General features: G+C 43.3%; 3 protein-coding genes across 3 annotated transcripts in view; 1 reads left to right on the forward strand and 2 right to left on the reverse strand.

The window, feature by feature from the left end:
- The window catches only part of LOC126563291 (40S ribosomal protein S24), a 478430-nt gene that overhangs the window by 18074 nt on the left and 432499 nt on the right, over positions 1 to 27857 (reverse strand). The gene's annotated exons all lie outside the window — the stretch shown is intronic.
- Positions 1 to 27857, forward strand: part of LOC126563401 (U6 snRNA-associated Sm-like protein LSm2) — a 507910-nt gene that overhangs the window by 17891 nt on the left and 462162 nt on the right. The gene's annotated exons all lie outside the window — the stretch shown is intronic.
- On the reverse strand, positions 24365 to 25937 carry LOC126562063 (uncharacterized). Its single transcript, XM_050218475.1, has one exon. It carries the CDS (start codon positions 25913 to 25915, stop codon positions 24365 to 24367), a length of 1551 nt encoding a protein of 516 aa, XP_050074432.1. The 5' UTR covers positions 25916 to 25937.

A 27857-nucleotide genomic window follows, 5' to 3' on the forward strand; every position in this document is an offset into this window, starting at 1 on the left:
CCGTGACGATGGTGCTTTTGTTTCACATCCCGTTCGCTTGATCGAGACTTCCACCCAGCAAGAAAAAAAACAACAAGCTCCGACACGGCCTTTGCAAACGGATAAGCAGTTACTGTACGGAAACCAAACCCCCTTTTCGTCATTTCCGCATGTTTTTCCTTTTCCTACGAATTGCGGGAAAAAAGCGCACATTCCCTTTTTATTTCTCTAACCTCAAAACAAAACAAAACAAAAAAAGAAACAAAACTACCGCCCATTGTTCCAATGTTGCCGAAAGCGGGACAGGAAACGGAAAATTTTGATTCCACCTTTCAATGCCTTCACCCAATGCCAAGATGGCGCCTACTTGCCTACGGGAGCGGCACGAGGACAAGCCGTAGGAGGATGGATTTCAAATCTCGTTTAGGGTGCGTCTTTTTTTCTGGTTTTAGCCTGTGTCCTTGCTCTCGATCTTTTGTTTTCATTCCACCAGTACCTCTTGTTGTGTATGTGTGTATTCATTTTACGACTATCTTCCTGCGGTTAGATTTAGGTCGTATCGTGTTTACTGTTGGGAAAAAACGGTCCACTTTTCCCTCACCGAATCTTTACCGCCGAAACGAATCGAGCGAAATGAAGTTGGTGAGAGGTGAAGTAATCTTGGAGGCACTGGTAAAGATCGGATACAATCAACGTAATCTGGTGAAACGAGCTTGCGGGGATGATGGGGTAGGAAGTGGGAGTTTTTTTGTGGAAAAACCTCAAGCATGCCCAACACAATTCACAGGAAAACAGATTTTCTTTGTTTTTACACCATTACTCCCTTGGCGGTAGGAAAAACGCGGAAGAAAAATGTGCTTTTTGAAGAAAGCTCCTGCTACTAGACAGAAAAAGGGAAAAGAATTGGGTGAAAGAATTCTTTATAAACGGTTTCGATTTAACGCATTCCCTCATATTTTCGTCCCGGTATTTTTCCTAAGCAAAACAAAAGCGTATACGGAGCAGAACCATTAGCCTTAGATGTAACCAAACTGTGAAGGAAAATTGGAAGGTCTTTAATTGTTCTTTTTAACGCCATTTGTGTTACATTTCCATTTAAATCGGTCGACCAACACCACATTAGCGGGAACTAGACTAGAACGGCTTCCGATCCGTTTTTGGTGTAATGTTGAGGGTAAAGAGGCGTTTGGAGAATAATTTGGGGAAGATCATTTGGTTGATGGAGCTGCCAACTTTAAATAGATTGTTATTTAGATGTACTTTAACTTCAGCACAATTAATTGCTGTTTTTGTCCGTGATGCTACCGTATTAAATATTTAAATTCTTTCGTTTAATATCAACGTGGTTTTAAAACACAATGCACCACAGAGATTGCCACTCGAAAGTTTTAACATCAAATCAGGTATAAATATAATTTTACAAAATAAAAAGAAAAAAAGCTGTCCCCGAGTGTACGAGTGCTTAATTGTATTTTACCAATTAGATATTCTTATACTAAATGCTTCAATTCATCACTGTTATCTCATTTTATATGAAAACACAGCTTTCTCTCGAGTGGACAAAAATTTATGAAATAATTTAAACTTCACTCAAACAATCCGTCCATGGCCATTGTCCTAGTAACATAAATCCAAAGCACAACAACTCACAAAAGCAAATTTAAACACAGCGCTCGTCCGAAACCATTAGACCGACAGAACAAATCCCATAAAACCAACCAGCAAATCACCACTTACGGTAGATTAAGCTTCACTTTCGCGGGAAAATGATAATAAAAGCGAAAAACTTGATCCTTAATTCAAAAACAAACCACGCTTCCGCCAGCACACAAAACTCTCCGGTTCACCACAAAAGAATAAACGCTACCTCGCTGGCCAGCATCCCATCGGGCTGCGTGGACACTCGGACTCACTGCAGGACGAATTATCTTCACTTCCGACAAAGAATTATGCTCATTTCCGGCCTGTTAGGGAAGAAAATAAAAATATTAATCACACCGCGCACAACCACATCGGGGACTGTATGAAAAAGATTTTTCCTACGTTTCGTCCCAATAAAAGATGATTTTTTTTTTCATACGAAAAATAATAAAACTCCAACCCACAGAAAGCACAGAGCAAAAGAAAAAAATGCCCATTTCATGCAATAAAAACACCACTTGTCCCGCAAAACGATTCACCTTTTTTTCACCAAGCATCAAGATGGATGTAAAACAAAAACAAGTCTTTATTGCCGTCCGATGCCGGTTTTTTTTTCTCCTTACGCTTCTTTTGCGCCAAACAATAATCCCAGTCTACCCGGTGGGGTCAGCACAAACTCGGACATACGGTACAAATGGACTACACAATAGCTCGGTGGTTGGCTATCGAAAGCTTTCCACCGCACACTTTATATTGACCGGCGGGGGAACAAGCAATTCTTCGCAGTAACAAATTGTTCCACCGTTAAGCTTTAATTTTTCCCATCGGACGGCTTCGGTGGGACAAAGCGCGCCAGATACTGTTTTGTTGCTGCCTTTCGAGTTTTTGATGGTTCCCTTGATGTCGTCACCATTCGGGTGCCCATAAAGCTAACGACTCCTTAGCCTTAACCATACCACCACCGCTCCCTAGGTTACTTTCTCCGTACCTACGAAAGCACTCGAAAGTGCAATGAATTTTCATGATCATGTACCTCCATTTCAAACAGTGCAGGAGCAGACTCCTTGCCTGAGCGGGAACTCTTTTTCTTCCTTCGGCTTTACCATCAAACGCTAAGATAAGATAATGCTTCTGCGGTTAAGGAAAGCCATCAACAGTGATCTCACACCCACCTCTGTGCGGGGCGTTAAAAAATACAGGTCACAATTATGGAGGTAACATTGCGTGCTGCTTTTCCCGAGCAAGTACCCGTTGAGCAACCAACAATACAGACAGTGGAACCACGGACGCCAACGGTGTGTGTGTGTGCCGGTGGGAGAAATAATTGTAATCAGCACCGTAAAGCCTACACCATCCCATGGCACGGCCCATCGGGAAACGTGGAGCGTTGTGCTGGGCGTTTGGCGAAGTACTTTTGCCAGCCTCTACTCGGAAGTCACTGTCAGTTGCCGGGTCGCGAAGAAGCACAAGACGGAGGCACCCCAGCCAGGTTAAGTGGTAGCACCGGAGGTTAGGGTAATATTTTTATGGTACGCTTTTTACGACGTGCTTGGTGCTTCCTGAGGATGTTGTGTGTGTTTTTTTCCGCCAATCCCCGGCACGTTACATTACCCGTGCGTTGGTTAAATAATGCCACCACACTTCCGACGCTGCGCTGAAACGAGTTTCCTTCCGGGAAGTAATTTTTCATTTGCTCAATCACAAGAAGAGGGCAACTGAGGTGGGCAGATCGGGGAGATCATGGAGGTAGGGTGATAAAAATTTCATGTGATAATAATTTCTTTGGCAGCTGTTTTATTTCTTACTCATGTGGTAAGCTGCCGTATTTATTACTTCAGATTCAATTTTAAGGAGGGTTTAGAAAAAAAGTCTTCACAAATGTCTGAAAAAATTTGAAAGTAAAAGCTACTACCGATAAAAGCTGAAATGGTAACAATTTTTATAAGAAAATTAACAGATTAAAGGCTGAAATTCAGTAAGCAACAAACAATAAAGTAGGCAAACTAAAAGGTGGCAAACCACTGAGTGCTTGAAACGCCTCAAAGGTATTTCAGTCCCGTTACAATAGTGCGCCACTCAAGTACTCCGGATAGCACTCCGGGCAGGACACTTCCGATTGAATCGCTACTCCTTTTGGAACATATTAGTCAACTTTAAGGAGAAAACACAGTTCTTTATTTACTTTATAAAATAATTGTTAACTTATCAGGTGCCACATTCGCATCACAATCGCGACAAGCGTCTTGTCCCGCTGCAACAATACTTGTTTTCGCTATATGTTTGATTAATAGAAGAAAATTTGTTCAAAAAGTAAGTCTAAAACCAAGCACGAAGATTTAAATTGTTCTGTAAACGGAAGAAACTTTCGACGTTCAAACAATATCACCAGAATAAAATGCAAGAATGCACAGACTTTTATTCTGTTTTTAGACAAAGAAATGCAACCCTAATTTTTTTTTTGCAAACCTGAATTAAGTGCTAAAAAATCACGGGCGCTATGAATTTAAAAAAAATATATATTGTTTATGACCCTCCTTAAAATGTACAAGTTGAATGCATCACTAAACAAAAATAATCAATTCTCAAAATTTCGTGGCCAAATCTACCTAATAAATGTACCTCAAATATTCATCATTATCCATTGTCTATGGTATGTCTATTGCTTTGGCTAGAAAAATCTATATATTTCTATTTTATTTGCATGATTCATCTACTCTTCATCGTGCTCACATTCAGTGAAGAGCTTCGTTATAGCATCCACTTCAATACGCTGATAAATCGAAACGTGCATCAACTACCCCAGCAAACAGCGATCGATCAAAATTGAAGAAAAATCCTTTTTCACTGCTAGCCCCTGCTCCCCAGAGTCCTACTTAATTGCCCACGGAATCGTGTCTGCTACACACGAACACCAAAACCAAACCAAGCAGACTTAAATACTGCCAGCGTCAACGATTTCGCTCCACCAATCGGTGCCTGAAACCCCTATTTTTCCTCTCCCATCAGAAGCGTCCCATCAAGCGCACAAAAACTTTGCTTTATATGTGTGAGTGTGTATGTGTTCTTGGTTGGTGGTGATGGATGTGCTATTTTCCGACCGAGTTAGCTACTCTCTAGCTGTAGTTTGGCACTGCTTAAGCCTGCAGCTTGCTTTTGCTGCCGTGTTCCATTTTCAAAAACACCTCACACATTTCCCTCCAAATCTCCCTAGCGTCCAGCGGTTCGGTCGGTAGTTAGTGAGCACCGTGAGCTCTGAAGGTGTGCGCGCGAGCAATGAAATAAATGGCCTCAGTAGCTGATGCGGTGTTAGGCACGCAGAATTGCGCCCAGGATTAACGCGAGCAACACATCTGGTGGAAAGCAAAAATAGAGAAAAAAGCAACTCATAACATCCGACCGTTCATTTGTGTCGGTCCTTTCGGGCAAAGCAGCGTTCCGCCAATGCTCGTACGGAAGCAGGCAAATGGTGGCAAATAGTCACCAGGATCTTCCAAACCGGTGGTACTACGGTCGGTGGATCGTCCTGCAATGCTGCTCTTTCTTTCTCGCAGTCTCGCAGTACGTGTCGGTGTGATTAATGCAAATGTACGAAACATTTGTGCCTGTCGTCGACCGTTTAGTGATGTTTTGCGAACGCACCGTTCTCGCTGGCTTCAACAAAAAAAAGTCAGAAGACCGGTGTGATGAAATCATGTCAACAGGTGATATTTTCTCTTCAAACATCCACCTGGAGATGAACGTCAGCCAGATTTGAATTGTAGTTGCACCGTCTGAAGGCTGTTTTTCGGTGAGCTATTTTCTGTGTTTCGTTTTTGCTTTCCAAGTGGTTTAAAATTTCGTTTGATACTTTCCTCCCAAAAAATCGAAACTAACGTCTTGCGTAGCAAAACAGGACACCCCAAACAGATCTAAAAACAAACTCCAGGTTTTCTGTGTAAGAGGATTACAGCTTCAAGCGTGCTTATATTTGTAAAGCTATTATCGGGCACCGATTTCAGTCAATAAGATTGAAATAGATTCCTGCATCAAAACTACCCAACCGATAAGCTCCCTGTCAGCACTGTGTAACAATATTTTCCAACGAAAACGAGCAATCACTTCATTAGGCTGCCTATTCATAGGCAGCACAGAATGAATTAAGTGTTTCCCGAGAAACATTGTCCGTTTCTTGACAAACAATTTGTAAAATGCTTGCTTTCGTCAGCTTCCCATTCTCCCACTGATCACTGGAGTTTTCTTTCGAAGTATCGCACCTGTTTACGGAGAAAAAAGCCTGAGCAGCGCAAGAGGAAAATCTTCTTTTCCGGTGAATAAACGCACTCGCTTTTAACTGCCCTTAGTGTACAGCGCCACCTCGTACCAATGCCGTCCAAGGACGCATATTAGCATCGGATGAAGAGGGCACTTTCGCCAGGGTAGCAACCATACCTGGCAGCTATTTACTGATCTTCCGAACAAATAAACAAACGAGAGAAAAGCGAAAAAGTGCTGACAGCAGCGTCACCCGAGCTTGTCTTCGTCGTTCACTTAGTTCGTCAAGGAATAGGAATGATAAAACTCACCGTTTGGCTCAGCAAGCAAAGTAGTAGAAGAAGAAAAAACACACGCGCACACAAGTCCCCGAAGTACCTGTGGGCTATTTGAATCACGCACCGACGGCCTGTCGCTCAAAAACTCATCCATTCGCTGGGTCGGTTTGTACAGCAACACGGTACCACTGGTACTGGGTGTGGGTATGTTTGTTGTGTGTTCGTGGGCTGGCACTTCTGGGCCATCTTGCCATCTCCCAGCGGTACGATACAAGGCAGGACTGCCAAAACGGCAAATACGACTTCCCCCGATTTGGCGTAAGCAAGTGTTGTGAAAGGTGTAAATAAATAAAGAAAAGAACAACTCGTACAAGAAATGGCTGCTCGGCAAACGCAACCCTACCGCCGTGGGCTATCGGTCCCAGGAGACACATGACCACAGTGATTCCTTTGAGCAGCGTGTATGGTGATGACGGTGGCGTACAACAGGACGAGAAACATCACTCCAAAAACAACGAGGAAGAAAAATTGTGTACGTAGGCACATTCACCAGCAAACAACGTCATACTTCCCATGCTGTTCAAAAAAAAAAAAAACGAGGGTTCGACAGGAGGTCAAACAAGGTAACGAGCCCACCGTACGCTCAAACCAACAATGACAGAGGCTACCGCTGGCGTTCTCCGGCAACGTTCCCGTTGTTGGAGCAGAAAAAGATTTTTCACTCAAAATTAAGCACACCTTTGGGAGCTGAGGTTTTCCTTCTTCGATGTTCGTACGTTCGTTTTCTTAAAGCAAACAGGATAAAGACGATGGCTTGCTTACATGTCCCACAGCTGACAGGTGCGGTCGTGTGTTTGCAGCCCGTTATCCGAAAGGATGAACTTACACAGTGCGGTATCGTTACAGAGGATAAAGCGAAACCCGGGGAACAGTCAAGTTCGAGTTCATGTCGAAAGCAAGCTGAACTCTCGACCTAGCGAGGGAACTGCACAAGACAGCTCAGCCCGGTATCTCCTTCCTACCTGTAGTCACACGTGCACATGATGTTCGAGGCCGCTTCACTTTGCTGTTACCTAACACAGCATCCGCATGTGTACGTGTTGTTGCTGATGCAAAACAGGTTAAGGGCAAAGGGGATCGGATTTTGCTGTAGCATAATGGATCGGCAAACGTGAAAAAAGGGAATAATTTTCCGGTACAGGGAAATGTGATGGATGATCCGTTTTGATTTGGGTCGGCTAGGTGAACAGCTCGAGTGACGAGAGCGATAATCACGTGAGGTTACAATAAGGCACCGTTGGAGAGACTTTTTCTGTTTCTTTTTTGGCTTAAATGTTAAGTATGGCCCTTTGGAGCAGATTTTCAACTGATTTTTAACTCTTTTGAATATTAACCGTCATGCTGAGTTGGATTGGGTCATATTTGCAATCTGAATCGATATGATTCCAACATTTTAATATTTTAATTGTAAAGAACACTGTCTAAACAAATGAAGACCATTAAAATTAAGCATCCTAGAAGGGCGAGAAAAGGTAATTTGGGATTTGTCTACATTTAGGCGCTGTGAAACAAGCGTACCAGATTAGTAATCAGAACTAAATTCGTGAATTTAACGTCCAGTAATAAGTAAAATAATTACTTAGATTTTGACACACTGTGTTTGTTACTTTCATCCCCCTTTCCATCACCAGTTGCCCTCACGGTCCTTGCCAAATTGAAATTCTTCCCTTTCGTAATATCGTAAAAAGCTTTTCGCACTGTTTACAAACATACAAATGAAAACAAGTCAGCACCACCAAGATAAAGCAGCATGTTGCAGAAAACTTTCACGTACGGTGCGAAAAAAAAACTGCTTAAAGTGTAGTCGAGCTCTACATTTGCATATTAGCAAAGCGCCAGTTCATTTAATTAGTGAGTCAGATTAATTTGGGCGTCTCGAGTGCCGCTTTACATCCTTTACACTTTCATACGTTTATAGCCCCTTAGTCGGTGGGTTATGCGAGCAATAACAGATATGGAAACAGTCTGCCGGCAATAGTTTACGCCGTCCAGCAATGAATCCAGAACTCTGGAATCTCTTTTAATCTCCAGACAAATCTTTCGCTTCTACCCGACCGAATAATAACCTCGGTGGCCTCTACAATCTCTGTCACATTCGAGAAGAAGTTGGCCGCCGCTCCATATGGTACTGAAAACGGTTTGCAAATCGGCTGAAAATGCCAGTTAACATTTCTTGTGCCAGCTAACAGCACCCTTTTGGCCAACAGCTATCCTACTTCCGTTTTTATCGTTTCAGCTCAAACAGCTCCCGACAGATAGCTTGTTTGTCTGTTTCGTGGCAACACTCATGCTCCAACGATTGCCTTAATTTAATGAAAATTTTATGAAAATTAACAAACAATTAAGTTTATGCATGACAAAGTTTCCGGCAGCTTGCACACCGAGCCAATCGTGGAGTGGTTTTCTCGTCTACCGACAACGAAAGGCACCTCCAAATTCAAACTCCTCGAAACCCCCTGACCTGCCAGACGTCTGTTTCGCTGGCGCAAACGCTTCCGAACGCAGACTCTCCCGAGCGAGTGTTTTGGCCGCATTTTGGGTTCGAAAATTTACCGACCAACTTTTTGCCAACCCCTTTCACATACCACCCCTTTTTACTGTTGGACTAGGATCTAGAGTTCTAAAAAAAAAAAGGAAAACATAGTTTGCACCCAGTGCGCCTGACAGAAATGATAGCACGCATCCACTCATGGGTAGCGTACAATGCATTATCCGATACCGTTCTGTAGGAACAACTGGTCAATCCAAACTGAGCTGCCGAAAATCTAACCTCTTCCTAATCACACACAAATTGTCAAAAGCTCACGCTCATAATTCACTGGAAAATGACGGAAATTTCTCCACCCTGCACTCGGTGCACGCTACACTATAGAGCTTTGTCGCATTAGCGGTAAGACCACACCGATGAAATTGCACCATTATAGTTCATTATCCGTTTCACGGCACACTATATCCAAAGAAGATTCGTTACTGGTGCGTTGCGTTCATCATTCTAATCCACCGGGTGCACGGATCAATGGCAATCGGGAATCAGGATGCTACGTAAACCACCATCCAGTACGGTGTGAAGCCTACGTGTCGGAGCATAAAATATATGTGAGTGTGCGCCGATATCGACATCATCGCTTGGTTTGGCAGTCGCTGCTCGCGTGATAGTAATATTGATGACAGTTATTGTGCGATCCACCCGACGACCCGCTCCGAAAACGCCTGGGAGTGCTGCAATTGTAGAGGATTGAAACTATCACTCAGGCGTAGATTTTGGTATGTTGATAGGGATAGTTAGTGTAGCAAGGGAATAGTTTAGATTTGAAGCTTACTTTATTACACCGTATAAACCTTATTCATGGTAACGTTGGTCGAGTTCGATAAACAGCATTATTATCCTGTACTTCCAATATCAAGCAGTGAACGGAATCAGAACTTTACAAGCAGCCAAAGATCGATTAAGCTACAATTACTGATCTTCATTTTTTATTCCATATTTGTAGCTAAATTTGTCCTTAGCTTCCAAAAAGGCCTCTGAACAGAACAGAAAATCCGTCATATCTTTTAAAGGTTAGAGCAAGCAGAAAAACACATTTTTGACATTAATTACGGCACCATCTTTGCGTAATAACCAAGCATTATTATTGATGTAGATGAAGAATTTATGGAAATGTTTTGCTGTCTAGATTTAGGGTGCAAGGTGATCTAAAAAAGACAGTTTGCAGGGCTCAGTCTTTGCTGCAGAAAATATTTGGTTGATGATGGCCTTTCCATTAGCATAGTTTCAACATTTAACTATCAGTATGAAAATGGCTTAAATAAGTGTTTATTTCTCGATAAAAGTATGGCATTTAAGTTTTCTCAAAGTAAAGAATATCAGCTCCAAAACCTTCAGTTATCAAAACGATCATCCTGTTCTATTTTTCATCATGTGTATGGAAACTACTTTTCAGTGTTGTTTGTGATTTTGGAGCATTTCAAAAAAAAATTTTTTTTGGTAGAAATCCTTCATTTTAACCAGAATATGTATGTTAAATTATTCTTCTGATTTTTTTTTTCAACAAATATCAATAGCAAAGTCGATTTCAATTCCTGCCCATTCTCTACCTCGACTGAACTGAACCCATTATTAATGATCCTTGTCACGGATGATATTATCATCCTTTCCTTAGCTCGCATCATCCAACATCTTCACCGGAAAAGCATCATGCCACATTTCGATTACATCTCAACACGAGCAAAAAGCTTCAATCTCTTCCACCCCATCGTGCACTTCCCGTCCCTAAGGGACCTCCGGTGTAAACAAACCGGAACAAGCACAAACAACCGGGCATCCCTTTTCCGAAACCATCCGTACACAAATTGAAACTGATGAAATCTATTGATTAGAACATTCTTTTGGATGAAAAACTTCCAAACCCAATCGCACACTGGGGTTCTGGGGGTTCTGGGAACCGGGAATGAAGAAACATTCCAAACCGAGCCTCACCCTCAAGCATCTTGTTCGCCTGGTGTGTTTGTGTGAGAATTGAAAATGGAAAAAGTTTGCAGCATATTTAAACTTTCAAAGGATTAAAAACATATTCCCAGTCCCGCTCGGTGTACGGGCGTACACCAAGGACCCTCTATATTACGGCACCAAAATCCCAAACCACCCAACCATGCCGTGCCGCCCCGTTCGAAATGGGTGTTGGAAGTTTATTTCGGGTCACGATTGTGATCTCGGCTGGAATTTCGTTTTCGTCATGCACGGCCTTTTACAGTGCTGTCCCAAAAATCGACCCGCGATCGACAGGGATGTGAAATGAGAGTTTGTGTGTGTCTGCGTTTGCCAGCTATTTGGCGTGAAGTACGTGAACGGAAACCACAATATACTACATACCAAACCGCCTTACCACGGTGGAGGTTGATAATCGGTTAAGTAAAGAGATGGGTTGTTTCCATCTTCCTGCTCTATTGCTTCTGATACTTTACAACGAAAAATGAATGCCGACGATTCTTCAGAAGCACGTACGCATCAGCCATATCTAATCAAGCGAGATTAACAGAAAAGGATTAAAAATTAAGCCTTCACTTTAAAGGAAGCTGTTTGTGGTAGAAAACTAAACAGCAAAGATTAATGTTACATTAGGAATAGTAAATGGGCTCTCCAATAAATAAAAAAAAACACATGAACACACACTTTCCTTCGTTCCAAAAAAGAGGAACATGCGGCGAGAGCTGTTCATGCAACGCAAGAGTAATTATTTGACATGGTAAACAATTTGCCCAGCTAGGCAGCATCACTTTTTTTACTGAATAAATTGCTGCAAACGGAACAAACCGCAAACGCAAACCGCAATTGCCTTATTCAACTCGAAACCAATCGAGACTCGAAAAAATAAACAGAAATCCCAATCAACCAAATGGCTGTTGAAAAGTTGCTCCATGCAACAGACTCAGTTCAAATGAGGAGCACAAAAAAAAGTTTTTTACCATTTACACTCAAATATATCAGCTCCAAAAAAAAAAAAAACACGTGACACGTGTACGTGTTCATGTGGGTATGTACTTCGCGTGAAGGCGGTAATGACGCCGCTCGCTGTAAGATTTGGTAGCACTGATTTTCACCTCGCGTCAGTGGATGGGAAGCTTCAGAGGGTGTGTACAAACTTTTCCACCCACAGACTGATTTCGCACAAAATTGTGTTTTCTTCCATTTCTTCGACGCTCTTTCACACGTTCCACTGATCCTTCCGAAAGACTTACGGGAAGTAGCGCAATCTTCCCTCATTAATCTCCTAAATAAATCATAAATCTCCCACGTGAGGGATAAGCTCCCGTAACAAGCACGCACTTGTGAGTGTGTGTAGGAACATGATGAATGCCTCCTAAAATCTAGTACAACGCTTTGCTGTCACTAGGACCGAGCTACTCATCCATCTCTACACGGTATGCCATTTGGCGCGAAAACATTCCCGCAGCACACAGGCCATTCACAGGTGTGCGTGTGTGTCGCCTTCCATAAAACCCCGGCAAGGCATCGCTTTTAATCCTATTAAATGGCGAATCTGTATAATGTGTCTGTAAGTATATTATCATTTCATGAATTAGTGATCACTTTACGCCTGGCGGAACGGTGAACCTGGCGTCCTTTGCAAGCGTAATGATGGGAAGCTTGGATGTTCCTTTTTTTTTCGTTCTTGCTTCCATCTTTTTTGTTCGCAACGAACATTTCCACGAACGTTTGCCAATTTATTATCCAATTTTGGGTGACTGCTGGTAGGCCTGCTGCTGTTCGAAACCATTCGAACATTATTGTCAAGTCCTTACTTTATGTGCTATGCTTGTGTGCGGGTGTTTGTGCAATCAAGATCAATTGACGGTGATTGAAAAGATTTGCGAAATGGTAAAAAATAGACACTTCAGTATTTTGGCTTATTTATCTTCCTGACGGTGTTTATACTGCTGCAAGGAATGGGAATACATTTTAATGATTTTTTTTTTCTTCTATGATTTACTTTCTTTACAGTATCGTCCTGCGTTAAAGATGATTGATTTTGGAGACTGTTACAAACATGAAACACACCACAGATTGATGGTAAGTTTTTTTGATTTTCTTTATAAAAAATGGGTACTGTATTTTTTTTTAAATTTCGTGAAAGACGGCCTGATCGTATTATAAGAAATTGCATTTCCAAAATTACCTAAGAATAGGCGTTTTATACCTGGTACGAAATCATCATAATCTCCTGCGAAGTTTACAATTAACTAAACACTTCACCTGATTTTTGACAATCTTATCACCACGTTTTCATCACATTAAGCCATTTATACACAAAGCAAAAATAGAACGAAAAAACATATCCATCATGTGTGCTAGGAATGGTTTTTTCCTTACTCCATCAATTACTGTCAACACCAATACACCATAATTGTCGCTACAAAACCACCCTTTAAATTACCCTGTTTTCTCCCTGCATTTCATAAGCATCAATGTTCGGCCGACAAAAACACTGCAACTCCACCGCAGCACCAAATGTGGTCCACAGTTGCAAGATTGTTTATTTTAATTGTCCTTTGGGACGTGGGAAACTCCACTTCTTCTTTGTTGGTGCATGGGTTGGTTTCCGGAGTGGCCTCGATAAGACTGTACTGTAGCTTAACGCCTTTTTTTTTTCGTACCCGTAAGGCAACGTGCATGTGAGCAGTGCATTAGCTCTTTCTGTTCACACTTACCAGGATAGTCCTGTTCCATGTCCCAAGAGAACTAGTAGCGCTTCCCAGCAAGACCGTGCGGTTTGGTCGGAGGCTTGCCGCGGTTTTTTAGACATCTGTGGTCGACTAGTCCTGGGGAGGTGACGGTGACAATAGAGACGATTGCAATGGAGCATCGTTGTCCAGCTCCACGAAACCGGGAACCGGATGTACAATGATGTTACATACCGCACTAAACTATTTTTATCTAATGCTATCGCATAAAACATTAAAGCAAAGTGGTAGTGGTGCTAGTAGCTGGTTACTGGGGCTAACATTTCGGGACATTACGTCATGTCGTTCGTCCGTTTTGTACAGCGAAACCTAAGCTTTTGTGCACGGTTCTCCTTTTGGTAGAGGAAATAGGCTTCACACTTTCAACTCCCATGTGACCGGGAGACTATTGTCTTGATTTTCGTTGTCTCCTTTTCGGGGAAGGCTATACACGAATAGAAGATTTGTGAGTGTACGTTTGGGAGCTGAAAAACAATGGAAGTTGAACGGTGAAAAGCGCAGCTAACATTCTATCCTTACTAACCGCCACAAACATCATCCATTCAGAACATTTATGATGCTTGTTTCTGAGCTCTCATACAACGTCCCTGCTTGCTTCTCCGCTATCTCGCTGCATGATAGAGGTTGAATGTCTGTCAAACTAAGTTACAAAAACAGCTTAACCATCCTGTGAAAAAGGCTCGAAGTGTAACGAACCTTCCCGGGACTAAAAGAAGAAGAAAAAACAAAGAATCATTCGTAGATGGTGACAATTTTCACTGCATGACGTGCTGCGCCCGAAAAAAAAGGCGCCTGAATGTATGCTTCCTTTCTAGAACAACGGTTTGTGCGAAAGCGTGTGGAATTAGGTTTTTTTCTTCTGTGCTGTGTATTTGCTATTGTCTCGCACACGCAATAGCCATGCTTCCTGCCTATTGCCACCGAAACGGTACAAACACACATATCACTTCTACCGCCAGCATAACTCATATCACGACTTCGACCTCCGTGCACGGTGGGCACCGCAACCGCAAGCAAACACTTACAACCGGCGCCCACCACGAACAAACGATGTTAATTTTTCGCCTTTTGTGTCATTTATTCACATTTAATAAACATAAAATATGTACGGCTACATTTGCTACATCCCGGCGAAAAATGTCACCGAAGGTGGTGTGCAGCAAAGCGCTCCCCGGGCCGAGACTGTCGGGCGGACGTACACAAAAAAAAAAAAAAACAAACCTTCAGTTCTTGGGCGATGGTCCATGGCAACGCGCCGTCATTATCATTATCATCATTGTCGTTGTCGACGCCGTCGTAAACCACAGTAACGGATGGGTCTTCCCGTAACTCTCTTTTTTCTTCTCGGTGGTTCCCGCTGCTTTCGGGATGTCTCCAAGGCAACTAAAAGCCATACCGTGTGCTTGCAGGCGCATCCGTCGTAACGCCAAGTGTGGGCCACAACGTTCATGATTTCCTTCTACGTATGTACGTTGATTTCCTATTTGCTGTTTCGCTCTCTCTCTCTCTCTCTCTCGTACCATTGATTACACGATATCTTGGAGAAGGAAAGTAAAGAGCGTAAGTGTGTCCTCTTAAATCATCTTGTGACTACAGCCAGTTCCCTCCCAACGTCATGGGCAGGACTTCCTATCTTGTGCTCGCGCCTGTGTGTATATGTTTACTTCAACGAATCCACCGAATAGGTCACCACGATACGATGCCTCTGCACGGTACGGAGCACAAAAGTTAATGCACAAACCCGCGCGCTTGTCACTTTATGAGTTTTCGTGTTCCGTTTCATGTTCCAAGCTTTCTGCTCTAAGATGAGTTTCAGCAACTGTTGGTGTCAAGTCATTTTGTGCTTCGAATTGCCGGTTATTTTTCCCCCTTCTTCTTTTGCTTGCCGTTTGTTCTACACTCCATTGTCATCTCAGTTGTTATTGCAACGAGTTCGTACGAATGCTGTCACCTTCGTGTTCTAATATCACGCATCGTCTGGAATGCCTACGCCACGAATTCAACCCAGATATCGTTTCCTGCACAATTCTTCTGTTGCTTGTGCTGGTTTTGCTGACGCGGTATTTCTCGCCCTTTCCGTTTGTCTCGAAATCGCTTTTCCCACCGTTGAAAAGTCAAACGTACCTTAAGCCATCTTGACCCCGGAAGCGCGTGCTTTATTGGAGAATCTTGCAATACGTGGTCTGCGGCGTGGCTACGGTACAACCGAAACGAAACTGCTGCGAGCAAGACAGAAGGATGCATAATTTAATCAAGACGAAAGAGCTACCGTCTCAGCCTCGCGGAAACTAAATTATATCCGAGGTACCAGCAGAGTGTCAGCAGCACGGTGAGTGCATACATATACAGCACCGATGATGGTTTTAATGACGGTGATAACGAGCCAGTGAGAAGAGTGTTCGTTTCGGTTGGGTCGGGTTGAATAACTTTTTCTTTTCAGAATCTTCGTTATGGTAAACTTCTTGAAACCACAAGACGATGCAGGAAAGCTTAAACACACAGACACACATCATTCTGAACATGTGCACTGTTTGCATCTTGAAACTAAAAGTCACACACGTGCGGAGAAGTTGGGAAGGAATTTGATCCACACGATCCTTCCTAGACAACCTTACGTAAAGCGCCATTTTTATTTGCCTATCACAGACAAGAAATAAACTTGGGCAAAATGTCAAAATTTCACCCATTAAATACAACTTTCTGATGGTAGGCCATCATTCTTCGTGGTATTGGGGTGCGACTTTTTAGCTCAAATTAATCTCACCTCTTTGCTGCCCTATGCCCGTAAAACTCCGTACAAAGTAAATGCTGCTTTACGACTTTTGACATCGACACTGGAAGGCGTGTAAGCTTAGCAAAACTCCTTAAACACACCTCGACATTCGGAAGTTTAATAGCTTCTTTCACTTCAAAAAATCATCCCATCATTATTGTGCAAATACGTGCAATAAACTTGCCCATCATCATCATCATCATCGTCCAGGTTTAGTGGAAGCATGCGAGCCAGCCAGGTTGAGAGTTGTGCGTAAAACCGATGACCCTCTAACGTTCAGTTATCGCTTCATCCAAAGACGAAACAGCATTTTTCAACCCATCAAAATCCATTCGGTATTGGCTTGTTAAGAGTGTTCTTTTGTTTTGTAAGAGCGCGCACGGCACTCTTCAGTGCAGAACAGTTTGGGCGTATGGGCTGCTAAGAAACATCCCTCCGTCTCGGTAAAAGTGAATATAATCATCGTTTAATGTTTTATAAAGTTTATCGTTTGAAAATTATTGTTATGCTTTTCAAGATCCCCGGCATATCCTGCGCACCGGTGACGATACCTCCTTTTACGAACGAACTGAGGATACTTCTTTCTTTTATGCGAGAAGCAGTGTGCTCTCTCGGGTATCGAATGCTACACACCTTTGAATGGATGCTTCGCAGGAATGGAAGCAGCAATGGGTAAGCGCCATTCAATTCTTCGCCCTTCAAACCCAGTCTTGTGATACGGTCGATGAAATGGTTTAATTTGCCCTTTATGGAGCATCCTTTTCACGAATGAAAGAAGGAAGCAGCCATGGTGTTGTGCTTTAACTCCTCTTCTATCTCAGCCACGGGATACGGGGATGTAAAAGCTGCTTTTTCCGCCTCGCAGCACACGTAACACGACACCTCACTACACACAAGGCAAAACAAAACAACCTGGCTGCTGATTGCACAAAACGACTGTGGAAAGTCTTTCCTGTTGTGGCAGGGAAGAATACGAAGAGTGCTGTACCGTTTCATCTATGGTGTGCTGCTGTGCCCGTCGACGTTGATGCCGCTGCCAGCAAACAACCAGCTGAAAGCGAGAAAGCGTTTACGGTTGTTGAATGTTTTACGAGCCACAGCGAGGTGAAAATGTGTATGTGAGTGCGGGTGCGGGTGTAAGCACCGGTGTTCCCTGATCATGGGTGTCGGTAAAGGCATCATCTTCGTCGTTTTAGAACCGGTTATCACCCATCAGCATCATTGTTGTGTAGCAAATGATTGCTTCCTGATTGAATTGGCACTGCCATTTGAAGCGAGGTGTAAAAGAAATCAGCCACACGGGTGAGGACGGGAACGAGGGTGACATCAAGCACCTTGAAAGGCGTAAAGAGATGAGCGTCTAAGCACGAGTAAGCGTTGTTTAGGAAGTGCATTTAATAACCGGTCATTAGAGTTATTTCAACACAGGAAGAAAAAGCGCCTGAGGGTATGCAATTGGTGTGTTTAATTCGTGCACATTTGAGGGAAAATTTGAATTCCTTGTGCTACGAGATTTAGCAGGAAATCTTAAACTGGAATTATCATAGCTCTGTACATTTAACAGCTTGTTCGGTCATTTTCCCACACCTTCCTCTCTCTTTTCTCACACAAACACAATCGGAACAGTTCTCGTAACATTAATCTTCCGTTCCGAAGACGTAGAAAATGTATTTATAATTACTACCGCTACGGTAGTCCCTTTTCGGAACCCGGAAAGATTTTCTGTACTTGTGTGTTCCGTATTTTCCTACGACAGCGCAGCCCGATGATAGCTGCAGCAGGATGAATGTTTAATTCGCTTTTCCCAGGCCTACGTCCTGTGTTTGCTCTTGGTTGCTCTTGCGAGAAAATGCACACGCACACAACGAGTGTGATAACCATTGCTTCAAACCATTTGCTGTGCGTACTTGCAAGGGTTGGGATAAAAGATGTCGACTGAATTCATAATAGTCTTGGCTAAAGGAGACCAAGATTTCCGTCTCCTGCACACACACACCCAATCAGAAGTACAGGCAAAGTCCACGAACAACCAATAAATTCATTTCGAATGCGGTTGTCACTGGTCCTGCACAGAAACCTCCACATCCAATGCAGCAGCTGTTGCAGGAACCGGAACCGGACATGGCACATTAGTAGCAGCTCCGGAACGGCATACGGACCACTACTGCTACTACTACTACTACGGTTTGCCACGTATTGTTCTTCGACGAATATGGCCAGGGAGGAAACCTACAAAGACAACTCGACGATGAGAGGTTAATGTCGTCCGTCAGTGACGACACTCTATGTCGGTGATGTTGGGTACACATCCACATCCACGCACACACACACACACACACACACACACACACACACACACACACACACACACACAACGCTCAAATGATATCCTTCCTGGTACACGGGCACTCTAGGTACCAGTTTATCTCGTTCCCGTCTGCATTGCAAAATCTTCAAGTGCTGCAATTTTATGCTTCCACAGGGACAAGATAACAGTACGAAGGAAGAGCACGAAAAAAGAAAACATCACACAATCCGTATCTGGAATCCTGCCCAACCAGTGCGCGACTGGACACAAAAGACAAGAAATTGAATTTAAGATACCGAACGCATGCCATGCACGCTGGACATCAACCAGCAGCATTGCTTCCGCACGACAAAACGGTGCATCCATTCTGTGACGGCCGGGTCAAGCAAAGTGATTGCCGACTCTTCAATATCTTCATTGTTTGCCTTGGTCCGTACGCTTCCGCTTTATTGCTACCGGCCATCGGGAACTGCAGCCAGTGCAGTTGCAAGAGAAGCTGCAAACAACAGTAGCTTCTTTTTGTATGTGTGTGTGTGTGTGTTGGATTCCTCCAGCAGCTGGACGACTCTGAAGTATTCGAAGCATTTGCGAACGATTCAGGGTTTGACTCGTAACCCCGTAAGTTGCCTCACCTTGCCATTCTGCATACCGTACGATCACTTTCAATCAGCTCCAGTGGTTTCAATTTCAATCCCAGCTCGCTTCTGACAGTCGGTCAAATTCATTCCTGAAAGAATGTGTATGTTCTCCTGGTTTCCGATTTGTGACCGAATGAACACAATGTTGTACGCAAATAAGTAGACCCGGACCGGCGTCCAACGGGTGCTCTTTAAACATATGCTTCGAAGACTTACGGTAGAAGCACTGGCATGACAGCAATCAAATCGAATTGTCGTTAGAATTTGATCACTCACACACATGTGGAGTTGCTGGACGTTTTAGAGAAGGGTGTGATTGTGTCTATATGAATTGGAATGCATTTTCTACTTCAAGAACCGATAAAATCCTGTGCACATTCACCACGGGATGCACATTGAAGATTTATATGGCAACGTACATTGAGACTGGATACGATGATTCTCGTGATTTTTATTCCCTTGATTATACTGCATAACTTAAGGAGATACCTGGAAGTCCTGGAGATAAGGTAAAAGATCAGGCTTACATAAAAATAGCAAACTGCTTTAACATTTGCTCACATAATAAGGGTTCTTTAAGTTACCATATCTTTACGCCACATTGCGTACTCCTAGTTACAGCCGCCTTTCACAACCCGTAACACACTCAAGCATGGAATGTAAATCGGTTCGCCATACGAGCTCGGCCCAACATGTCTGTAGACGTGCACTCGTCTGAATTGCTACCCCGAGCAACAGTGTAATCCAATGAAATGCAAAGTACTTTCCGCCTGTCTTGACAGCTGAGTGTAGTTTCTGTGTAAAAGAGGTTTTTCTGTGCGGAGTTTTTTTTTGTCGCTTGCCTGTGGCCTGCAACATATTGCAATGTGTCAAGAAACTGGGCAATACACGTCAGCCGTAACTGATCTAGTGTAACAAAGGACCACCGTTGCCCGGGATATGATCCTAGGTAGCTAGACACTTTGGAAACTATTTGCCTTCTGAAATAAGATAAAAGCACCCACAATTTTTCGTGCGAGATCAGCTTGACGGGTCAATGTGTTGTACCCGTGGTTGTCTTACACCCACATGAACCATTTTTCCGATAAGGTGCATAAATTCTAACGATACATGCTTTTGCATACCATATTTTGCTCCAAAATTCGAGATGGAAACGCTGATCAACTCATCTATTTGGGGCGTCCCAAACAACAACAAAATCCTAAATGGCACTACCAAAATCTTCGCTGTAAAACGCCATAAACTGCATCGTCTAGCCCATCGCAACCATCGTTGCAGTAATAGTGTTGTCTTCGAGCAAATTCTTTTGCCATACATAAGGCTATAACATTTTCCAAAAATCATCCACCAAACAACGATATCGTTGATGATTCCGCCTGCAAAAGGACGCAATTGCTTGCACAAACCCTCTACCGGACGGCTAACCCGAGGCTGATGGACACAGGGATGTGATATGGTCAGTATACCACATCCAGTTACGGGTTACGGGATTTTTTGGAGAACAAAAACGAAGAACACAAAACACACACACAAACATGTAACGGCACCGATTGGTGGTAAAATTTTACAGTGCAATAAAAAGATATGAATGCATCGTGCGTCACACCGCCCGGTGCCAGGGGTTTGTCGTGTACGGTCAAGCATTTCGCACACAAGAATAACATAGCAGACAAAGAAAATGGTCCACAACGAAATGGTCCCGTCGGCAAAGTATGCTCCCACGAGGGGGGAGCCTCAGGAGCCACTTAACCTGAAGACCCAAAACCTATGTTCGTAAAGATAAGAAAATCGAACCTAGAGTGTGTTGCCTTAAGGGTGGGCCACAAATAAAAACGAGGAACGGTGCCATTCTTTCTTGACTAGATGAGGCATAAAATGGTCCCGGCCAGCCTTACGTCCCACTGGGATGGGGGGACGTTCCCGTGCAGACTTGAAGCAAGATGCAACGAACTTCAGCATGAGGTTCAAAGAGCATAAAGAGCGATAAAAACGAACAAAATCCTTCTGGAAAACCACAAAGAGCTTTCTGTTCAGTAGGTATAAAATTTGCATTTACTGTACACGGGTTCACGTGCATAGAGGTTGTGTCGAGAGTTTGTCAGGCTTTTGAGCCATGGTTCTCATTGGCAGGAAAGTTCAGAGAGCTGTATGGTAAGCATCAAAAGGAAAAACAAATGAGCTACGGTTGGCTTGTAATTAACAGACATAAATGAATCGTTTGGGCAAGTGCCATTATATTCAAAAGGCTTTAAGGACCTATATAAGCTTAGCTTGCAGCACAGAAGGAGCATATTTACTGCTTCGTTTAATGATATTCTAAATGTATTGTTGCACTCTTGCCACACATCTCAAAGGAGGTTAATTATTTGAATTTTTCTAGTGCTTCAACACGAGGCAAATAAATTGTGTTCGCTTAACACACAACAACAGCGCACATTTCTTTCACCAAGTGCATTCATAGGAAAGTACAGTGATAATTTAATTTACCTCACACGATATCGGCACGAGATTAATGACACACTCACTTGCAACTTCAGATCGTTAATTTAGCTTTTTTTCTCTCTCTCTCTCTCTCTCTCTCTCTCTCTCTCGCTTTTTGGTACAATTTTGCAAATCAACTGATCAAAACTTTATCTACCCGATATCGAGCACAAAGGCAAGCTGAATACACATTGTGCACAAAATAGTTCGGCTCCGTCTTCTCCATTTGGGGAAGACACTTTAGACCAGGGCCATGGGCTGTCATCCATCAAGGAGAGTCTTAGCCACAACATGGAACCGGCGCTAGTCATACGCTGCTGCAGCACACGTCCTACACGTGGTTATTGTCCGGTTATTTATGTTTTCTAACGCGTGGTGACGTGATTAATGGGGTTCTCTTACGCAGAAGCTTTTGGAACTCCAGCACCATACGGGACGTCGGTCGGGTCGGTGACCGATAACTTTTTGGCAAGTACTTCTCACCTTAAACAAGGTGCGAGCGAAAATGATCACTCAGTGTTTCTTTGGAAAAAATACTTTTAAAGAAAATAAATTGAAGGTGCTTGGTGCAATGCTCCTTAAAGTAAGAAGTTTTGGAAAAAATATTTGAAAGGTATGACTAAGCATGGAGAAAATATGCTTCAAAGAACCAGAATGTTGTAAATTATTCGTAAAAGATTTAAATTATTTTTCAAAAGCTATTTATATGATACAAAAATAAAAAGAATGCTCTGCAAAAAATTCTATTTTAAATTTTCAATTCACCCTTTCGTTCGAGAATGCAAGCGTTTAGTCATGCGTGCTTGACCATAACTTTCTATAAATGGTTCATGGAAAGTCCTTCAGTAAATTGAATGACATATCAATCAACGTACAATGTTTCATTTGTGTATTTGATTATAATGAATGAATACAAAAGCACTAATTAATGTCTACAAAAGACTATTTGCAGAGCCTTTTTGTGTAGAAAATATAATCAAAAAATCATTTTCCATTGATTTTTCTCGGTTCAGTCATAAACAATCATTTGTTAAATTACTTTTATCATATAATTTTCTCGGTAAAATCCATCCCGCAACCATTACACTCATATGACGTACGATGTTGCTGCAATAAATATTCACTAATCGTTTCATTACTTCGCGCATTTGAAATAATCCAATTCAACCAAAGCACAACAACAATTTATCGTGCGCCCCTTAACGATAATGGTACATCATTTAAACCGTATCAATAACAATTAACTGGTTAACCACGATAAACCGGTACGGTTCTGTGTGACGATTCCAAACGCTAACATTATCATCATGGCACTGCAACACAACCCACCGCCTCGACGCAAATGCCAAAGTTTATCGAGCCATTGATCGTTGTCAATATTGATCACACTCAATGCCGCGACCCGTGCGAGATGACGGCCCGTTCTTCACACCTCATCCTCCCATCAGCCATATCTCGGGGTAGGGTATATTTAACGTTCTTTTAATAACTCAATTCACCCGGTAAACATCACACACATCCCGGGATGGCGAACCGGTTCGGAGTCGATACGAGAAGCAGCGGCCACACATGCATACCACAGCAATCGATAACGCACGCATGCACACAAATTAAAAGATAAAAAAAAGACCGATTCACTTTAACCGTGGCACCACACAGGCGTACCTCACGCAACCATCGGCGGAATCTGGTTGCATTAGTTTCGCGCACTACCCAAACCGATCCGATATCGAATCTGTTGTGAAGCGTAGCTGGGTACACCGTCGGACGACACCCAGACGAGTGCTCATTAAATTTTGATTGTTTCCAATTTCAATTCATCAAGCACCGCGAACCGATGAATAAAATAGGTGCGGGAAATTAAATCGATTAAAACTAGTGCATCAGGCACAAGTCGAACGTTTCGAAGGTGAGAAGACAGAGAGAGAGAGAGAGAGAAGTAAAAGGCGATGCGGAGGAGTTTTACCCGTTTGCGGTGAAATGTGGTGGTGGAAAAGCCCATCAATCGTTCGCGACAAAGTGCAACACACAATGCATGCGGTGAGAATTGGCAAAAGGAAACTGTTGGACAGGCAGGCAGTCAGTCAATTCGAATTTATTTGCCCTCAGCTAAAGCAAACACCGACCACCCAACGGTTGTCCTTAGAGCTGGTAGGGAGGAATCCGGTCGAGATGAAAACACATTGCCGGGATCGTGCTGCGGTTTTCGCTACGGGTTGCTCGGGGCAAGGCTGACAACACTGTCCCCACAAGTGTAAGAAGGGACGTTTGGTGTCAGGTGAAATAGAGAGGGATGCCTAGCTAGGGGTTTAAAATTTTAATTAAGCACTATTGTATGTACCTTGTACTATTGCCTGTTGTACTGTCAACTGATCTATACTGAAAGAGACGGTGGATTGTTCGCTTGTTAGTGGTTGATGTTTTGGATGTTATGGTTTAGATTTTTAGAGGCTGAAAAAGTATCCCTTGAATTGTTTTTTACGAATAAAATTCTCTTTAAGCTAAAAACACCATGCGTCTCCACCATTTCCAATAACTGCGAATATCGCTTCAGAGAGTCCCAACTATTGCAACCTTCATTGTGCATACTTTTCATTAAATCCATGCCAACACTTTATTTACCATTGGAAGATAAAAAAAAAACAAACATTTTGCCTACCAACTTTTCTTGTAATCAAGCACATCTTCAAGACAGCAGAAACACCATGCGTCTCCATTAACTCACACAACGTGCGACAGCACCCCACAGGTTCTTTACCTCAGCATACAGCAAGTGATCGCTCGTTCGGACGCACTGATGATGACGGGCGGCACTATAGGCTACCTCTTCCCGCACCAACTCGTCAAACGCTTGCAGTTGATTATAGACCACTACGTCACCCCAGATAACCGAGAGCCGTTCAGCTCCCTGCAAACAAATGGCACGCTGAAGCTTCAGTGCATCGGCAGACCCCGGTGCCAACCCACTCAAACATTGGTTGTATTGATTTGCTTCCGAGTCGAGCTGTGACTGAACAACTCCAAGGTATCCGACGAGTGCATTTGCCACACTCTGCAACGTGCGAGTCTCACCCTGACCGCAGCTCACCAGCGACGAGTAGATAAGCCGCGGTATCTTGTCGAACTCGTAGTTATACTTCGCAAAGCAACTGTCCGCCCCCGGTACCGATGAGGTAACGGACAAAGCCATCCTCCAGGCCATATCTTTGACGACTGCAATGGTACGATTCATCACCCATTCCGTCTCTTCGCCCTGCATCACCACCGTAGTGTTGTTGGCAAGTGCGTCCAATGATTGGGTGACGTTGGTGAGACGGTTGATGAGCACCGCGCTCGCATTCCGTACCACTAGCTGGACCGTTTCCAGATCGTCTAGAAAGAACTGTTTCAGTTTTTTCGTAGTAGACGTTACAGTTGTGTTGAAGTTGGTACCGATTGTTAGAAGGGCGTTCTGTAGCCGTCTCTGGACACCGGTATAGATGCTCCCGTTCACAGTGGCGAGCGTACTGTTCAGATACACTCGCAGCCCACTCGTTACCGACTCTAGCCGAGCGATGAAACCATCCATCATTCGGATACGATTGACAACGGCGTTGATTTGCGGTACCGTGGATCTCCCGATGTTGACGTAGTCCAGCAGAATTTCGTTCAACTTCCGAATGCCATTCCGCGGATACCGGCTGTCCACCAGCGCTTGGCTTGGTCGGGACAACTGCTGTATCTCCACCAGTGCCGGCTCTATCTCGTCCAGCGTGACACTCAGGTTGGCCACATTACGCACCAGTTGGTCCAGCACGGTGGAAATGTTTTGTACACCCGCCGTGCCGAGCAACAAACTCGTCCCGTTGATTGCCGCCTGATGCAGCTCGTTCAGGGCAATCGTTGAACTGATGCTTCGCCGAATGCCATCGAAGACAGTCGTTATGTTACCGCTGGAAAGGCGGGCCGCGTTCGAGAGGGCCTGAAAGATGGGGCTGCCCGACTCGACCAAACTGTCCAGCACCAACCGAAAGCCCGTTGCCAACCGGTACAGGTCGGGAGTTTGCAAACCGTACAGTGTTTCGGTGATCGATTGGAACTGGTCAAGCAGGTTCAGGACGCGGTTCGTGTTTTGTACCACGTTTCCGGTCGAATCGAGGCTTCCGCTGGCGACTCCGGTCATGCGTGCTGGTACTGCAAAGTCCGGCTGTGGGCTGGCGCTACCATGCTGCGGGATTGTGACGATGCTCAGCACGATACAGATGAGAAAGCGGTGATACTTCTTCATTGCTCGTCCCGGTATAATTCGATTAGTTTAGTTGTAGTTTATTTATGGCAAGTGAAGTCCGTTAACACTCGAACTGTGTAGCTGTGCACCGATGGGTGGTTGGTTTTATACGGCAAAACTTGCTACGGCGAGCAGCAAGATGCATCGATAGTTAATAATTCATCACTTTTTTCGCACAACAGCACACGGTGGTGTGGCAAAACCAGCTGTCCTAATATTTCCTAACAAATTGATTATTGTGATCTACGAGTTACAAGTGAAACTAACATGTGCCTGTCTCTCGTTTGCAGATGATGAAATACACAATCCATACCAAAGGCACGACATGTTCGTAGTAGTTGCAAAAAGGTAGACAAAGAGGATTTTTATCCATACGAAACTTTTCGACTTTCTTAAGTAATTGAAGCAAAAGATTTTTATTTCTTAAAATTAAATCTTTCTACTCCATGCCCTTAAAAGACTAACTGTTGTGACCCAAATCGTCTGTCCGGGTCAATTTCAATAAGCATTCTACCGGTCTGTTTAACTATTTAATATGCAAATGGGAAAGATGCGCTCTTTGAACACTGTTAGCTAGACGAGTTACGTAAATAAGACATTCTCTTATGTAAACACACTGCCTGTTCCACCCAATGTATAATGTAACGAGTAGCGTTCACATTTTGTCAACAAAATTCAACAAACCGTACACGAAGTCGCTTGAGACTCCTTTTGTAAGAGAGCAGTGATGTAAAACAACAAAAAACACATGAAAGCTTACCCTTACACTCTCGTTAAAGAAATGCAAACGCTAAGTACTCACAGGCGGGCATCAAACTTTTGACAGCTAAACATTCAATCTGAAGCATTTTCCCGGCTCGCTGTGCTGAAACGCTTCTGCACTGGTTCTTCAAGAACACATTCCGAGACGGAAATAAATTTACTTGTTTAATTAAAGTTTTAGTGTCAGGCTGGCTGGGTTGGATGAAACTTGGATGCTTTCACTTCATCATCAGTGCATGCAGTTCCGTGTGAAGGAAGGAGTGAAAAAGGGGAAAGATGGAGCTTGTTCTATGTAGTAAGATGCTTGCCGTGCCAGTCCATACATCTGTCAGAGAAATTTTGTCATCTCGCGCGTCTCTCTAAGAACAAAGAGAAAAGGATGGTCCGTCCCTGGAAAAGCTAAACGTTAAGAATTATTTATGGAAGCGGATTAAAAAGTTCTTGTCATTCACGGGGCACTGGCAAAAAGCGAGCATGAGTGATTCCTTGTAGCATTAAATCCATACAGTACCGACGCTGTCGTGGAAGTTATTGAAATCGATTGTGACGGGTTTTGGGAACATTTTTTCGCTCGAATTTAATCCGTAATGATTGATGAAAAGCACTTGGTATAGCTCAAATACATAGTAACTGCTTGGAAATGTATGCAAGAAATTCAAAAGGTTTAAGTAATACAGCTTTTTAGGCTATTTTATCAGCTGAAAAAATACGCCTGGACTTAATGGAGGCGCTTGGTGCTTTATAAAAAAAATCGTTGAAAATTATTTTTGTAAAATCCAATCGTTGCTTTCCTAAACATCCTTTGCTGTGCCCGTACTCTATATCAACCCGATGCCTTTATGCCGGTACGGTCACTTCACACTCGTTCTAAAACCTAAACCATGCTAACCCGTGCTGGTCGGGTCAATCAGTCTACAAAAATTGGTTGCCCATCATCAAACGAAAGCCTACAGTTACTCTCCCACCCACACTACGCACAAAAGACCCCAAAAATAACATTCTGCAGTGAGTGCCTACCCCATACGGTGAGAAGGTCCCAAGCAAGCGGTTGCATGAATATTTACTTTATTTTGATTTAGTAATTTAGAACAAATTTGCATATTTTGTTTTCCGTATTTTGATATGATTATGATGTTTATGTTTTATCCTCAAGCCTAGTCCCACCCAACAGTGGGTGGGA

The sequence above is a fragment of the Anopheles maculipalpis genome, chromosome 3RL (genome assembly GCF_943734695.1).
Source record: "Anopheles maculipalpis chromosome 3RL, idAnoMacuDA_375_x, whole genome shotgun sequence".
Lineage (NCBI taxonomy): Eukaryota > Metazoa > Arthropoda > Insecta > Diptera > Culicidae > Anopheles > Anopheles maculipalpis.